Source organism: Cyprinodon variegatus, unplaced genomic scaffold (assembly GCF_000732505.1).
Source record: "Cyprinodon variegatus isolate N-32 unplaced genomic scaffold, C_variegatus-1.0 Scaffold653, whole genome shotgun sequence".
Classification (NCBI taxonomy): Eukaryota; Metazoa; Chordata; class Actinopteri; order Cyprinodontiformes; family Cyprinodontidae; genus Cyprinodon; species Cyprinodon variegatus.
In genome coordinates, this window is record NW_015151106.1 from 360,129 (window position 1) to 377,119 (window position 16,991).

Here is a 16,991-nt window from a genome sequence, read left to right on the forward strand (position 1 = left end):
ATATAGATGTTGCTTCATGATGACTGTGTGGCCCTGGGCTCACAGTGGGCTTCCTGCTTTACACCCACTAATAAGACGTCAAATAACTGTTGTGCATACCTGTATAAATATATTTTTGTACATTTTAATAACAAATTATAAACATGCATGAGTGGCTGTGCTTTGTAACAGATATGCATCCTATTAGAATAGTGTTTTACTCTTAATCACACTGAGAATATTTAAATAAAATGAACCCTTTGTTTGTTCTCAGCAAAAAAAGAACAAACTGTAAAAAATTTGTTCAATATTCAGAGAGTAAAAGTTGATTAAATTGACTCTGTGCCTTCCAACAAATGTCACTGAGAGGAGCTGTGGACCGCCCCAAGATGGCGCCACCAAATCACGTCAGCGCCGTGAAAGCGACCCCGCATCAATCGCCGGGAAAGCGATTGATGCGGGGTCTTCTGTCATCTATACATTCAAACAAAAGGGAAATCATTCTGTTCTTTTACCATCTTTCTTCTCTGGCGTACATCTCCTGCGATGCATTGTGGGAGCTGGAGGCGCGCCTCTAGGTTGAGCCACGCCCCGATCTGCAGTCTGCAGTCAGGAGGAGAGCGGATTCAAACAGCTGCAAGCCCCGCCTTCTCCTCCGGCAAACATATAAATAAGACCGAGCGCTCCCGCTGCTTCATTCTGCTTCCTACAGCCCATCCTTGCACGTCGGCACAAAGGAGACAGACAGCCTAAAAATGGTGAGTTAAACACGGAAGGACGGATGATTAGCAGCTAGTAATAAAGAGAACCTTTAAATAACGTTATAGTTAATTTATATAGGTGCGTAGGGACATTTTTTATGTTTCTGGTTAGTAGAGTCGAACAAGGCCCAAATGGCGCAGTTTAAAACTAAGAAAAAAATGCGTTTTACTGCTCGGCATTTCAGATTTTTACTTCTAAATTAACCGGTATTGACTATATTTTTTCCTAGGTTAAAAAAAAAAGGTTTCATTTGTTTTAAGGGGAAATTAAAGCGGTAACTGTTTTAGGCGGCTAGATAACGCCCCACAGGTCCGTGAACGTTACATAGCGGGAGGGGGGAGCAGGGAGGAGCTGATTTTCTTGCTGCGCACACTGGGGTTTTGGCGGCAGGAGGAGGGGGGGGTTAACTCATGTGACCCAGTTAGAGCGTGATCCAACAGGTTTCTACAACGAGGCACCTAAGAGAGGAAGTGACGACACGGCGGCTCAAATGGTGCGTTCAAATAACAGCGCGGATATCGGAAACTAGGAATTTGAAACCACATTTATGCTAATCAGTAACGGAATCCTTCGGTTAACGGGAAACTCATCGAACCATGAAGGATGGACGGAACCCCGCAGCTTTTATTTATTTATCAGATCTTTTGTTTTCATTGGCGCCGTTTGTAAAGTGAAGCAGTCAAACATTAGGAGCAACATTTGTGGTTATTTGGCGCGTTTTAAGAGAATAAGGGTTACACCCCCCCCCCCCGGTCATTTTTTTCGCTATGACATTCATTTATTAAAATCTTAATTTGTTAAATATAAATAATAAATATTTAGCTTCAAACTAAATATTTAGTTTGTTAAATAATTATTTACTACCGAACTACATATGTAAATTCCCTTTCCAAAAAGCGGAAGTGAACTACCAAAGTAAAAGCCTGGGAATCTCTATACTATTTATGCTAAATATTTAGCTTGCTAAATGTTTTCATTTGGAGCTAAATATTTAACAAAGTAATATTTTTATAAGTGAATGGATTTGGTGAAAAATTTATAGGAAAAAAAATTCTTAAAACACTATAAATGACTATAAATAATGTTTAAAATGTTTGACTGCGCAACTTTACAAACGGTGCCTTTTTTTTTTTTTGAAAATTCCTGTTAACCCATGTCCTACAATCTTAAAAACAAGTTGTTTATTTGACAGGATTAGAAAGTCTCATAAAGAGATGTCGTCATCTGAAGCGGTTCAATCATCAGTTTCATATTTTCTGGTTGATTTGGAGTTTTTAAAAAGTGCCTCATCACCTTCCTCTCCTCCACAGCGTGAGTGTATTTCAATGCATGTCGGCCAGGCCGGAGCCCAGATGGGCAATGCATGCTGGGAGCTCTACTGCCTGGAGCACGGCATCCAGCCTGACGGTCAGATGCCCAGCGACAAAACCATTGGAGGTGGAGACGACTCTTATAACACCTTCTTCAGCGAGACCGGATCCGGAAAGCACGTCCCCAGAGCCATCTTTGTGGATCTGGAGCCCACTGTGATCGGTAAATCCTGCCTGCCTGATTTCTCACATCTAATCTGAAATTAATCCAAACCAGGGAAAAAAAAAACCTTAAGTGTCTCTATTGTTCCGCAGATGAGGTTCGTACAGGAACCTACCGGCAGCTCTTCCACCCGGAACAGCTGATCACCGGCAAAGAGGACGCCGCCAACAACTACGCCCGCGGTCACTACACAGTCGGCAAGGAGATCATCGACCTGGTTCTGGACAGAACTCGCAAACTGGTGGGTTTGAGTTCCTGTTTCTCTCTGAATGAACCCTGCTGAGATTTTATAAAAATCTTAGCTTGTAAAATATTTATTTAGCTAGCTAATATGCATATTCCCATGCTATAAAGCAGAAGAGAACTACCAAAGTAAAAGCTTAAGTTCTGAGTTTTTTTTTTTTCTCTAATACTGAGATAAAATTAAAAAATGGGTTGACATTTTTAATTTTTCTTGAGCCTAATCCTCTTCCGTAGAGCTCTGACACTTCTTTGTTCCCCATTTAGGCCGACCAGTGCACGGGTCTCCAGGGTTTCCTCATCTTCCACTCCTTCGGCGGAGGAACCGGCTCCGGCTTCACCTCCCTCCTGATGGAACGCCTCTCTGTCGACTATGGAAAGAAGTCCAAGCTTGAATTTGCGGTGTACCCGGCTCCTCAGGTGTCCACGGCTGTGGTGGAGCCCTATAACTCCATCCTGACCACGCACACCACCCTGGAGCACTCGGACTGCGCCTTCATGGTGGACAACGAGGCCATCTACGACATCTGCCGCAGGAACCTGGACATCGAGCGCCCCACCTACACCAACCTGAACAGGCTGATCGGGCAGATCGTCTCCTCCATCACCGCCTCCCTGCGCTTCGACGGCGCCCTGAACGTGGACCTCACGGAGTTCCAGACCAACCTGGTGCCGTATCCCCGCATCCACTTCCCCCTGGCCACCTACGCCCCGGTCATCTCCGCCGAGAAGGCGTACCACGAGCAGCTGACTGTGGCTGACATCACGAACGCCTGCTTCGAGCCGGCCAACCAGATGGTGAAGTGCGACCCCCGCCACGGTAAATACATGGCCTGCTGCCTGCTGTACAGGGGCGACGTCGTTCCCAAAGACGTCAACTCCGCCATCGCCACCATCAAGACCAAACGCAGCATCCAGTTCGTGGACTGGTGCCCCACCGGCTTCAAGGTGGGCATCAACTACCAGCCGCCCACCGTGGTACCCGGCGGCGACCTGGCCAAGGTGCAGCGGGCGGTCTGCATGCTGAGCAACACCACGGCCATCGCAGAGGCCTGGGCGCGGCTCGATCACAAGTTCGACCTCATGTACGCCAAGCGGGCCTTCGTCCACTGGTACGTCGGCGAGGGGATGGAGGAGGGCGAGTTCTCAGAGGCCCGGGAGGACATGGCCGCCCTGGAGAAGGATTACGAGGAGGTGGGAACCGACAGCGTTGGAGAGGAAGACGAGGGAGAAGAGTACTGAAGTGTCCCCGCTGAGCTTCCGTCACAATCGGTCATTTTAGGTTGTGCCTTCAATAAATGAAACGAAATAAAAACCTGCCTGCTTTATTCTTTCACATCCACTCATTCAGACGCAGGAAGTCTAACATTTGTTGCAACACTGAAACAAAACTTTATTTTTAATGTATCACCATACAAAATAGCATCTTTTTTTTTTTTTATATATATATATATACTTTTATCTTGCTTTGAGGTAAACGACTAAATACTCAGACAGGATGAGTCGATGGCACAGAGGGTCAAAGTTCACAGGAGGAAATTTGGTTTAATCCAAAATAAAACCACAAGACTTTAAACCAGGCGGACTAGAAGCTCATGGTGCATTCAGATCCGATGGGTTCACCTTTATCTTCTGGATGTCCCTGAACACATCGGTGGGGGGGGGCAGCAGACGGTCACTGGGGCAGAGCTTTGAGGATGGCGTTCACCTCCTCCGCCACCGCAGTCAGAGCGAACTCAAACTGGTCCTGAGGAGGAAAACGGGTTAAACTGGAGCCTGGATCAGATCCCTCTGCTGGTTGCCATGGTTACCACAGGTTATTAAAAATAAAGTCATTAAATTAAGTCCTTAATTGGCATTACAATTCATTAAATGATCAGGACATTTAAAAGGCTGCATGGGGGGAGGGATACAATTAACCCCTTAAAGGGCAAATTAAAAGCCAATAGTTACTGGAATCCAGGACAAAACCTTATCTCCGTACCTGGAGAGAACCCACACTGGCACAGGGAGAACATGCAAAAAGACCCTGAACCTTGCAACTTTTTTTGATTTTATAAAAGATCCAAAGCTGATTAATTTGTAATCTCAGAGAAATTAATCTTCCTGCTGCAGGTTTTGGAAATAAAAACATATTTGATGCTAATTGCAGCATCACTGATTGTATATTTAATGTTTTTTTCAGCAGATAACCTAATAGACAGGAAGGTATTAAATGTGACACAGCAACACTGTGAGCAGAGGGCCTGTGATGTCACAGTGCCACCTACTGGTAGGATGAAGTCGGCCAAGCTAATAGTGTTACTGGAATCCAGGAAAATACCTTATTACCTTTGTAAATTTAAAATATGGAGATTTTGATGTCAAAAAAACGCTAACTTGCCCAGATATATTAAGAAAAACAACAAAAATGCTTCTAGAAGAAAGAGTGAAAGAAACATTTTATTTTGGTCCAACATAACCTTAGAGGCATTAATGCTGATTCTGGTACTTACATTTTTTTAGTTTGTAGCTGGACTTATTAACTTTTTAACTTTTCAATTAGCTTTTTACCTTTTTTTCTTGACTTTTTTTTCCAACTTCATTTCCCGTAGGTAATATATCATTCAAGAGCTCATCTAATTAGTCAAATACCATAAAAAGATGCACAGCCATGTAGTAATAGTAAAGGATTTTGTCGTATTTATATACAAGAGACATGGGTACCTTTTGATGGCTGTTGGAGCTATTTATTTTTTATTTCTTTTTCCATTTGAATTGTATTCATTCCTAAATTTATATTTTTTGTATTATTTAGAAAGCTTATTTACAGGTTAATAATTGATTTTATTTATTTTTGTTTTATTATTTTTCTTTATGAATTGTTCTGAGGTATGACAGGAAGTAATGTGGGTCAGACCACTTTCCATAAATGTAGGGTCCTGGGAAAAGACCAGCAGGCATTTTGGGTTTGGGGTCTATGGTTTTTACCAGAGCAAGAGAGGTAGGATAAAAGAAAAGTTTGTTTTCTTTAACTGTTGGCAAAAATAGAAAATAAATCATCCAGAACCATCATCTTTTTGCCTGCGTATAGAAACTTCACCCCAGTGCCTTAATAGTAGCTTAAAGGAACTTTAATTGGATGTTTGGCAAACAAGCACCACTACAATGGTATTAAAATATAATTAGTCATTCCTGTATAAACCCTGGTTGGACAGCAGGGGGCAGTGTTTCTTCTTTATTGAACAGTTTAATGATGTTTTGGGGGCTTCCTTCCAAATTTAAACATGTTCAGGGATGATATTAAAGGTCTTTTTCTTGCCTTTCATGAATCTATTGATAAATATTTTAACATTTTACTTTTTATATTTATCCATATTTTTATCTTAAGTGTATATATTAGTATATTTTTTGCATGCCTTATACCCTAGTGTTTTTTTAGAGATTTTTATAATTTTATTTACTATTTCATATATGTTTCATGTTGCACGACTGTACCACAAAAATTTCCTAGTTGTGAACCTCTTCACTAACAATGGCAATAAACCCGATTCTGATTCTGATTCTGAAAATTGGAGACTGATTAGTTTATTAAATGTAGATTATACATCCTTATTAAATGAAGCATGTCCACAATTATTAGTGAATCACAATCAGGCTTTCTTAAAAATACGATCCACTGATAATATCAGACTTAAGACGGGTTTATCTTATTTCTGGACTTTATTCTTTTTAAAACTTTTGACACTGAGCATTTTTACTTTTGGTAATAAGTTTTGTGACCTAATTAAGGTCGTCTATAGTGATACTAATAGCTCTGTTTTACTTCCCTCTGGAACTAGTGAACAATTTGAATTCGTTCCACATCTCACTATTTATCCTGGTTGCTGCAGTGCCAGAAAATATGATAAATTGAATGTAATGGGAAACACATTTGGGTCACACATCGGCAGTGAGTCGGCTGGCAGACCATGCAACTCCTTTCCTTTAAAAATGAAGCATTAAAGTCCTGCACAGAAAAACATAATTCAACCGTTTTTGGCATTTATTTATGCAAACAGCAGGGTAGGACATAAAACAATTGTGTTAAAGTAACTAAATGCGATCAACATTTTAAAGGGCAAGTTAGCGTTTTTGATCCCTTACAAATGGTCCATTGTTTTGGTAGAATCCTGTTGTCTAAAATGGAAGTTCTCTCTGGGATTATTTACCCTGCGGACTCAATATGCCTCAGAAGATCATTAAAATTAATCAGAATAACTTTATCTGGAGGAAAAGACATCATTATATGAGTAATAATTATATTAAATCTGTAGGAGAAGGTGATCTAAATGCCATTATTGTCTTTGATTCAATGAACGGTGCCATAAAATAAAGATGGCTACAACATTTTATCCATTATCTTGCTAACTTTGCTAACTCCCTGCAAAACTTTCTCTGAATTTGGTGGCATTGATTTTTTACTGAAATGCAATTTTGAAGTAGATAAATTACTGGTTAATTTATCCAGATTTCCTGAAATGAAAGGGCAAATACAAACATTTTAACAATTTTTCACTTATTTCTAGATTGTTTTTGCAGTGCCTGTCTTCTACACTGGAAAAAAATCAGAATCTAAATAAGTCATTTTTTCTTAAAATAAGTGCATTTGCTCTTGGATTAAGGAGATAAAAGTCACATTTTGCCAATGGAACAAGAAAATTTACATTTAAAGTAAGAAAACACAATTGCATTGTCTTACTTCAAGTGCATGATATCAAATTATCTTATTTTAAGAGTAAAAGATACTCATGCCATTGGCAAACTATCCAATTTACCTTCTCAAATTAAGGGTAAATACATTTAATTTAAGACATTTTTACTTATATCTAGATTGTTTTTCCAGTGTAGCATCTCTTAGGTTTCACACTGCAAAAAAATTGAAATCCATTTAAGTCATTTTTTCTTAAAATAAGTTAATTTTTCTTGAATTTAGGAGGTAACTGAGACACTTTGCCAATGGAACAAGTGTATTTACATTTAAAATAAGAAAAAACCAAACACATTGTCTTATTCTAAGTGGATAATATCGTATTAACTTAATATAGGAGTAAAAACATACTGGAAAAATGATCTACAAATAAGTCAAAATGTCTTAAATTAAGTATATTTATCCTTAATTTGAGTTGGTGCACGTATTTTAAGAAAAAAATACTTATCTAGATTTCGTTTCCGTTGGCAGATCATCATATTTACCAACTCAAATTAAGGCCAAATACACTTAATGTAAGACATTTTGCTTGTAGATCGTTTTCGCAGTGCAGCACAGAAAGTTCTGTCCGAACTCACCTTGGTGCGAACCATCCCAGGCCGCTGATCCCTGACGTGCTCCAGCGTGGCGGCGATGTCGATCTCCTTCACCCCTGCAAGAAAACAGACTCAAAGCTTCACTCCCCTGAAACCCGGAGGGTTCGTTTACCTCTGAGGGGGTTCTACTGCACCTTTAGCCATGCGGTTCAGAACCATGTCGATCAGGATGTAAGTCCCAGTCCGACCAGTACCGTCGCTATGGAAAAACGATGAGGAAAAGTCAAAATCCTGCAAATGGTTGCATGTTGACATGAGTATAATGTTATGTCATCGGCTTACCTGCAGTGCACGATGATGGGGCACGACCGTCCTCGATAACATTTATTCACCTTCCTGAGAACAAACATTCGAACGTGACCAGATGAGAGGAAACAAGAAGGGAGACAGTAAAGCAATGAAGCAGGAGGATGAAAAAGGGGTCCCTGTGTCCTCCAGCAGTCGAAGCCTATAGCAGCAGAACTATTAGAGCACCGCAATATGGCGCTGTCCTTGCCATAAACTTTATAAACTAATGCAAATTTTTAAAAATTTGTTTAGAATTTTCATGTTTGTAACACATCCAGTCCAAAGTTAGTCCTACAGGGTCCCACAAGGCTCAATTTAAGGGCCCCTGCTCTTTTCTCTGTATTTGCTGCCACTGGGTTCCATACTGTGAAGACATGGGGTTGATTTCTATTTCTCTCCACAGTTTGTCACGTTATAATAACAACCTTCCAGGGGCGGATTTAGGAAAACTTGGGGCCCTAGACAACACATAAAACAGCCCCATTCTACAGATAGAGAAATGTTAATAGAATAGACATCCATTATCTGTTCTAGGTTTTGTTCCTCTCTTCTTGTTTTCCTTTCTATGTTTTGTACTCAGCTGACTTTGGCGCTAGGCTTACCGCACCGTGACGTCACTGCTGGAAGATGTCAGGAGGGAGGGGTTACTATATTTGGGAAAAAATGGCCGCTCCCAGACTCAGTGATCGAGATAAAAATTAGACTTTTTTTACTGATTAACACTAAATTCATAAAATCACCTCACACCGGAACTTTCCCTTAAGCAGAATCTGAAAAGTGTGGGCTGGAGGAAACCACAATCAGCATCCCGAAAAATAAAATCTTTTCACTTTGAGCTTGTAATGTGAGGAATTTAAAAAACTTATGAATACTTTCACAAAGAAGCATGGCTGATTGGAATAGTCTGAGCGCTCTAGTACCGGCGGAAGTCCAGCAGGGGGCGTGTGGACGTGGGGATCCCCTTCGCCGGCCAGCTCAGGAAGTGGAACTGGGTGAGGGTGCGGGTCTCCTGCGTCTGCACGTTCTTCAGGTAGAAGCTGCGAACCAGGAAGTCGTTGCACCAGATGTGTTCTGACACCAAGTTGACCTGTGGAGGGAGGAAGGACGACCTGTAACGCCTGACGACCCAAACGTCTCCTCCTTTACGTCAAACACGCACCTCGTAGATGTGGTAGAGGGAGGAGCCCTCATCGGGCCAGTAACGGTCACACTGCTTCTCTCCGTCCTCCACCAGAGCCGTCATCATGACGATCACGGTGCAGCCGTTCTCCCACACCATCTGCAGAAGAACCGGGACAGTGCGGCCATGACACCTGATCATGGAGGGAACCTAAACCGAGTCGGGAGCTGCTTACAGCTCAGAGACAGAAAACTAGCAAGAAAATTCATTCAGTACATTCATTTATACCTTACAACATCCCAACACACACACACTACCCTCAGGGGAACCAACCCACCCCCGGCATAAAGAACTTTCCAACTTGAGTTCATTAAGGCTGTTCCCTGTTAGGTTAATCTATCTTCCACTGGTCAGATGGATCTCCTAATAACAGCAGTCCTTCCCTTATGCCATGAAGGAGGCTGTGATTCTCTCATGACCTTCGTTTGGAGCCCGTGAGGCTAAAAACAGACATATCTCAACATTTTTTACTCCACAGCTCACCTGCCAGAAGTCGGAGATGGTGTGGGACAGGGGCCCCTGGGTGGCGATGTAGGCCGGCATCCTGGGGTCGTGTTCGATCTGCAGGTTCAGAAAAAAGTCCAAACGGACGTCAGAACCACCAGAGATCCAACTTTAAGGTTCTTCAGATCTGTGGAGACTCACAATGGTGCTGGCATTGATGTAGTCGGAGCGCGAAGGGTTGCTGTCTGCTTTCAGCTTCACCCTGGAGTGATCGTCTGCAGAACATGGCCCAGTAAGTTCTGGTTCCACCAGTTCTGCTCCATAAATACCTCTGTTTGAGCTTTAAAGTTAGGGCGGATCCACTCACAGGGAACCGAGTCGGGGCAGCGGTTCTTCTTGGCGTTGGAGTCGCTCTGAGCCACCGATACGGAGCTGGGTTCTGCCTGGTAGGAGCACAGAGCCTCCCACTCCTTCATCAGCCGGTCCTTGTTCCGCAGGTGGTCCTCCATGTAAGCCTTAAAGGAGTCCAACGGGACCAGAACCACAGCGCAGATACAATATATTAACATTTGAAGCCTTTACTAAAGCTGCCGCCCTGAATCTGAGCGGAGCTTTAGCTCAGCAGAGAGGAAAGGGGAGGGGCCTAACAGAAATGAGCGTTTAGGGATAAATTGTTTCATTTAGAGGAACTAAATCAGTTTCAGGTTCTGACCAGGATCATGTGACCCGTGGAGATGTCCATGTTGGCCTGCGCCGGCTCCTCGCACCAGGACGGCGTGCTGCTGTGGGAGCTGGGACTGGGCTGGGCTCCGTCGCTGAACTGGGACGACACACTGCTCACCCTGGAGTCCGCCCCGCCGCCTCCTGCTGCTCCGGCTCCCCCTGCTGCACCTCCTCCGCCTCCGCCGGCTCCGCCCGCTCCTCCCACCGCGCCCAGGGCGGCGGCCTCCAGCCGTCCGAAGGCGCCTTTGGAGGCCATGTGCTGGCGACACAGGTCCTGGTGAGCACGTTGGCATGCATCGTGATGTTACAGCTACTTCAATACAACACTGGAAGCTTTAGAGAAAACATCCTAATTCGTGACGAACGTCCAGAAGAATAACTTTATGATGTGATATCCAGATACACTTTCTGTTAGAATACCCAATATTAGGATATAAATTAATATAATCCAATTTAAAGTCGTAGGGAAGCGGCTGTTCCAACCGTTGCATTTCCGAATTCAACCAAGTGGTGCCCGACTTTACACGAGTGAATAAAGTGAATGCGATTGGTCGATTATCAAGGGGGCGGGATTCTTGTGGCGGAAGGTCGCAAGCGCATTTGATTGTAGCCGGTTTGTCGGATGCATCTTGCTAACCAGTTAGCAACTTAGTGCTAGCAGGTTCCCAATGGGAAATTCCATTGGGACCAAGTAGCACTAAGGCCCCGTCCACACGAAGTCAAAACGAACACGAAACGCTAATATTTTCCAGAACGTTTGTCGTAAAGACGGAGACGTAAAATAAATGTGATCGTCCACACGAATGCATGAAAACGCTGCAAAATGTATGCCAGGCCTGTAAGTGGCGCTGTGGTGCCAAAGCAAAAATAGGCGACGAAATGTTGGGCATGCGCACTAATATTTATACATGGTTGCCCTGCGGGTCCATTTTGGTGGTTCAGTCAAATTCAGGTGCTGAACTATGTGGTCGATATTGCTCTGTTCTTCCTGGAGATATTCCAGAAGAAGAAGATTCTGTTGTAAGCCCGACAGCAGGGTGAGTAGCATGAGCAGCAACCATTCAACACAGTACGGCGCCATTGTTGTTGTGATACTGTGTCGCGCATGCGTGTTTAGAGGCGACGCTATGACGCATGCGTGTAAAAAAAAAATGCGGTTAGAGCGTAAAGATGGAAACGCGAAAACGGCGTTCCAAAATCTTCCCACTCTGAAGGCTTAATAAAAAAAAGATCGTTTACAGACCCCCGAAACGCCGGCTTCGTATGGATGAGAGGCTGGTTTGGTGAAAAAGTTGTGCGTTTAGGCCAGGGTTTGACTTCGTGTGGACGGGGCCTTAGAAACGACGCTGTCAAGGAACGCTATGGACAGCGGAAACATGCAAGAGGAGGAGAGTTTAGTGTCGGAGGTCGTGGATGAGTCTCCTCCGTCATCCATTTTTTATTTAGAGGAGGAAAGCGGGGACGAAGATGTTGTGGAAGAGGACGCCAGGGCGGCAGAAGCTTGGTTTGGTGTAGAAGGCGTACATGTTTGAGCCCTTGCCTCGCAACGCTGCCAGTTCTGTTAGCTCTACGCCTGCTGAAGACACAGACGTCCATCCCAGTGGACACTGGGACGCAACTCAATGGGAAAGGAAAGGATTCTGGTTTCAACCGTTGCGTATATTAGCTGACATATGAATCAAGATGCTATGACTGAAAACATTTGATTGACAGATGACTGCTGATATATGATTGGCTGAATTTAGGGGTTCAGGCTGACGTAGAACTAACTGGCCTGCAGAAGATAACAAAGAAAAAAACATAGAAATTTCCTAACTTTTGGGACAATATCGTCTGATAAAGAGTACATTTATCTACATATTTAAGCCAGAATGATTTGACATTTAAATATGTTTTTATTTTATTCATCTTAATTTATTCTGCAGTGAATAAATTTGTTTCTGTTGACTGAACTGTCGTATTTTTATCTGTTTGATCCAGAGATCAGATCTGCATCTTTTATTTTGTTTCTCTTCCTTTTCTAATCGTCTGTAAGGAGTCGAACCTTTGATGATGGTTGAGTTTTGGCGCATAGCGGTGGTTTGGACCCCCTCACCTGGTACTCCTGGTGGCTGAAGGCGCCCCCCTCGGGTCCCAGGCCCAGCTTCTTAGCTGCCAGCCGATGGGCGTGGTGACGCAGGCAGGCGATGGTCATGGCCGCCACCAGGATGCCGCCGATGCACGCCATGGACACCAGGGTGGCGAACACCCAGCGGGAGCCCGGCTGGACTTTGGTTGCCAGGGGCAACGACTTCCCCTCATTTATCTGCACGGCGTGGGGGAGAAAACACACTTTTTATCTATTAAAAAAACTGATCTTCAGCTGGACCGACACCTTCAGAGCTGAAGGGAAGGTTTTTAATCCTGGGTTTAGATTAGGAGAGATTAACAGAGATTAGACAGTAAGGTATTAGTAACATCCAGAGGTGGTGAAAGCATTATCTCTTTTGTTTTGAAATGAGCTTCATGTTTTTCAGTTGGAATGCCTCCGCTCCATCACCCTAATCTGGCTGTGGGACCATGGGCTCTCACCTGTTCAGCGCCGCTCTGAAGGACCTTTAATCCCGTCTCTGATTCCAGGAAGTTCTTCTCTGCGACTAAAACCAAAGACATGATCCATGAGCAATAAGAGATTTCCTCGTCTCCAGGCTCCACCTCCTCTAAGCTCCTCCTCGCTGTTTCAGATCCTCCTACCAGGAGCCGGTTCTCCTCTCAGCTGCGCATCCTACCTGCTTTATCTGCAGCGTCTGCAGCCGTCAGGTTCTTGGCGTTTGGTCTGATTCTGAAGGTGACGGCCGGTCCGACCACGCTGCAGAGGAGGAAACAGGATTAACCATGAACACGCCCAGACTCTGATGCTTTCATCCGGTTTAATGATTCATCTGTTATTCATTTTCCTCCAGATTTTTATAATTTATGCAAAACTGTTTGTTTTTAATCCCCAAATGATTCCAACCTGTAAACAATTAAAAAAACACTTTTCCGTCAATTTTATTTATTTTTTTCTTTTTTGAAAGATAAAAAAATGTATAATTAAATAAATAAATATTCATGAAAACAACATTTTATTTTGCATCATTTTCTTTATAATGTATTTATTTACATTTTCAAATAATTAATGTTATTTAAAATTATTTAATTTTAATTTAGATTTTGTCTTTTGCTTTTATGTTTTTGTTTTTGTTGAACAACAGCGTTTAAAATGTAGATTTTCAAGGTTTTTATTTTTATGTAAATCGTACAGAAAAAATGAAATGATCAAATAAAAAATAAATTTCAACCCTTTTTGACATGAAATACAAACATTTAAAGATTTTTATTTATTCTTTATTTTTTTATTTTATATTTTTTACATATAAAAAAAAAATAATAATAATATAAAAAATATATATATTTTTAAATTTAAATAACTAAAATAAAATAATGTTTTTTTTTTAACAAGTCTCTTGATTTAATACTCTAGTTTTTGTGATTCTGTAAAAATGATTTTGTTGCATAAGATAAAGAAGTTTTATTGAGTTGATCAGGATTAAACCGTTTCGTTTTCTTATTTTAAGTGTAAATGTTCTTGCTTATTGGCAAAATATCACTTTTATCTCATCAATCCAAGAACAAATGCTCTTATTTCAAGAAAAAATGACTTATCTAGATTTATCCAGTGTACTGACTGGAAAAATTATCTTAAAAAAAGTAAAAAAGTGTATTTATTCTTACTTTGAGTAGGAAAATGAGATAGTTTGCCAATGGAATGAGTATTCTTCACTCTTAAAATAAGATAATTAGATAAAATGCACAGGAAATAAGACAATGCATTTGTGTTTTCTTATTTTAAATATAAATTGTCTTGTTCCATTGGCAAAATGTCTCTTTTACCTTCTCAATCCAAGAACAAATGCATTTATTTTAAGAAAAAAATGACTGATCTAGAGTTCAATTTTTTTCCAGTGCTGACTGTTTATTGATGTTCTCCATTCGGTAAACATGGCTTCCTGTCTGACCTCCATGAGGGTCAAATTTAAACCAGAGAAGAAGAGCAGCAGGTAAACAGATGAGGATGAAAGTTGGAGGTAAAGCTGGAGGAACGATGAGGAAAACCAGGAAACTTTCCCAGTTTGTCTTTGCAGCGGCTCGTTCTTTACACTGGAAAAAACTAATTCTAATTAAAATAAATGAATTTTTTCTTAGACTGAGGAGGTAAAAGAGACATTTTGCCATATGGAACAAGACTATTTACACTTAAAATAAGGAAACACAATTGCATTGTCTTATTTTAAGTGCATTTTATCTAAATTAAATTCTCATTCCATTGGCAAACTACCTCATTTACCGATGCAATTTAAGGGTAAATACACTTAATTTAAGAAATTTTAACTTATTTCTAGAACTTTTTTCCAGTGTAAGCGCACGCTGCTGACCTCTGACCTCTGACCCACCTGATGTTGACGACGGCGGCGGCGGAGAGGCCGATCCTCTCTGACAGCAGCTGCAGCAGACGCACCCCGTCGTTCAGACTGAGGGGGCTGCAGCGACAAACACACACATGGACACACACACACCCATTTAACTCACACACACACACACACACAGAGGGGGGAGGGGTTTAAACTACAGACCCAATCGCAGCTCTAAGGCACCCCGGCAGCCTCGCCTCGGTCTCTGATCATGTCCTAGAAGCAAACACCCCCTGACTCTCAGGACGCTTCACCACCTCTACCGGACTTCCTGGTTTCTGACAGGAAGTCCCGCCCCTGATCCTCTCTGCTGGTTTCTGGCTTCCTACTCAGGGCGACAGGAAGCCATCCCTTCTCTCCAAACATTAACTTCCTGGTTCTCCATATTGCTCCATTCTTCCACCTCTATCGCCTGCCTAATTCACTCCCCCTCTTCTTCTTTTCCTTTCCTCCTCTCTGTCTTTAGACCATTTTTGTTTTCTTCTTCTAAAAGTAAAAATCTTTCCAAGCAGTTTTCCACATTTTCTCTGCCTGACGTGACGAACAAACAGACAAACTGATCGACTGGTTGATCATCCAGGAGGTTAAAGCTGCTGTACCTCTGATTGGTGACGATGTACCCAAACTCTCTGTTCTGATTGGCTGCCTCAGGCGGAGTCGCCTCCCTCTGCTCTCCTCCACCTGCTTTGGCGGCGGGGGGCGGAGCCTTCTGGATAACAGTCTTGTACGCCGTCACCGCCTCTGTGAGCTGATTGGTGGAAACAAATGTCATCAGCTTTGGCTTTTTCTGATTTATTTCACCAACCTTGATGCTGATTTAGGGGTTGCTATGGAAATGAAGGAGCCCACAGCACCACTACTCATCAGACGAAAAGATATTTTCCAGTTCCTATTAACAAAATATATGATCTATTGGAATAAAATCATGGAAAGGTGAGAATCAGCATCTGCTGGTGATCGCAGGTCTGTAGATATGACACGTAAGAGACTCCAGTGATTATATTTTTTTCTCTCTCTGAGCTGATTTCAGTTCAGATTTATAGCAGAGGGAGAAAAACTGGATGAAAATGGCGAAAAATATCATCTCTGATGTAGAAAATGAACATGTAGAGATAATTTCAATCCAACGGTCCCTGAACTGCACACAGGTCTGCTCACATCCACAGAAAATCTGATGAAACTCAGGCTTTAAATTTCCATCAGGTTTCAGTCCTCTGTTAGTTTAAACTCTAACTCTGTTAGAAAATATTTGTGCATCTTAACCCCTCAAGCCCGGCGGGCCCGGTCCAGGGCCCAACTGACACCTGCTCATGTTTATCTATTCATAGAAATGGCCAAAACACAGTCACCTGGTGTTTCATCCACATGCCTTCCAAATTGAGCTTTAAAATGTCTAAAAAATGTTTTATAGCTGTTCAAACAAATAAAATGATATTTAAAATTCCACCTGACATGTGTGACTCTGCGGGAGTAATGAAACAGCAGCTTTTCATTTTTAGCCCCGCCTCCTAATGGCCAGCATCATTGGAAACTAGAGGCTCAGACCTTTCCAAGGAGGGGTCGGAGGTCATTGTGAGACCACTTCAGGTGATGTAACCGGCATGCTTTACATAAGCTTGCTCTGTTATTATTATTTTCTATTTGGTTTGGTGATATTATTGGTAAATTTCAATGAAATAACGGATAAATCTTAGGAGCAAAGGCTTTGTCTCATGCAGAAGGTCTCTAATAATGGAAATCAGCTCATTTGTCTTAACAGATTCCCTTTTATGGGTAGAAAAATACATTTTTAGCACTTTTGTCACTGTGCCCTAATCTCCTCCAGCACACTCCCCACTAAAACCTTTAGGGAACAAACTTGCTTCGACTTATCCAGTCCAAATTTACTTGAGTCATAGATCCAAAATGCTGCAGCCAGAGTTCTGATGAAAATGAAAAAGAGAGATCATATCTCTCCTATCCTGGCTTCTCTTCATTGGCTTCCTGTTAAATCCAGAATAGAATTTAAAATCCTCCTTCTCACATAT

At 42.2% G+C, this 16,991-nt stretch overlaps 2 protein-coding genes across 2 annotated transcripts in view; one reads left to right on the forward strand and one right to left on the reverse strand.

Moving 5' to 3' along the window:
- Nucleotides 1–609: 609 nt before the first annotated feature.
- Nucleotides 610–3,829, forward strand: tuba4a (tubulin alpha 4a). Its single transcript, XM_015393708.1, has 4 exons — nt 610–737; nt 2,052–2,274; nt 2,367–2,515; nt 2,782–3,829. The coding sequence occupies exons 1-4, from the start codon at nt 735–737 to the stop codon at nt 3,754–3,756; spliced, it is 1,350 nt and encodes a 449-aa protein (XP_015249194.1). The 5' UTR covers nt 610–734; the 3' UTR covers nt 3,757–3,829.
- A 105-nt stretch (nt 3,830–3,934) lies between these two features.
- The window catches only part of LOC107096832 (receptor-type tyrosine-protein phosphatase-like N), a 28,930-nt gene continuing 15,873 nt past the window's right edge, over nt 3,935–16,991 (reverse strand). The window contains exons 11-25 of the mRNA XM_015393701.1: nt 15,564–15,712; nt 14,947–15,033; nt 13,243–13,322; nt 13,046–13,110; nt 12,570–12,779; nt 10,464–10,748; nt 10,119–10,266; nt 9,953–10,026; nt 9,791–9,868; nt 9,287–9,406; nt 9,048–9,214; nt 8,122–8,175; nt 7,974–8,038; nt 7,822–7,895; nt 3,935–4,261 (exon numbers count right to left, since the gene is read on the reverse strand). Coding sequence (XP_015249187.1) covers nt 4,190–4,261; nt 7,822–7,895; nt 7,974–8,038; nt 8,122–8,175; nt 9,048–9,214; nt 9,287–9,406; nt 9,791–9,868; nt 9,953–10,026; nt 10,119–10,266; nt 10,464–10,748; nt 12,570–12,779; nt 13,046–13,110; nt 13,243–13,322; nt 14,947–15,033; nt 15,564–15,712 — 1,728 coding nt within the window. The 3' untranslated portion in view covers nt 3,935–4,189. The remainder of the gene's footprint in view (nt 4,262–7,821; nt 7,896–7,973; nt 8,039–8,121; nt 8,176–9,047; nt 9,215–9,286; nt 9,407–9,790; nt 9,869–9,952; nt 10,027–10,118; nt 10,267–10,463; nt 10,749–12,569; nt 12,780–13,045; nt 13,111–13,242; nt 13,323–14,946; nt 15,034–15,563; nt 15,713–16,991) is intronic.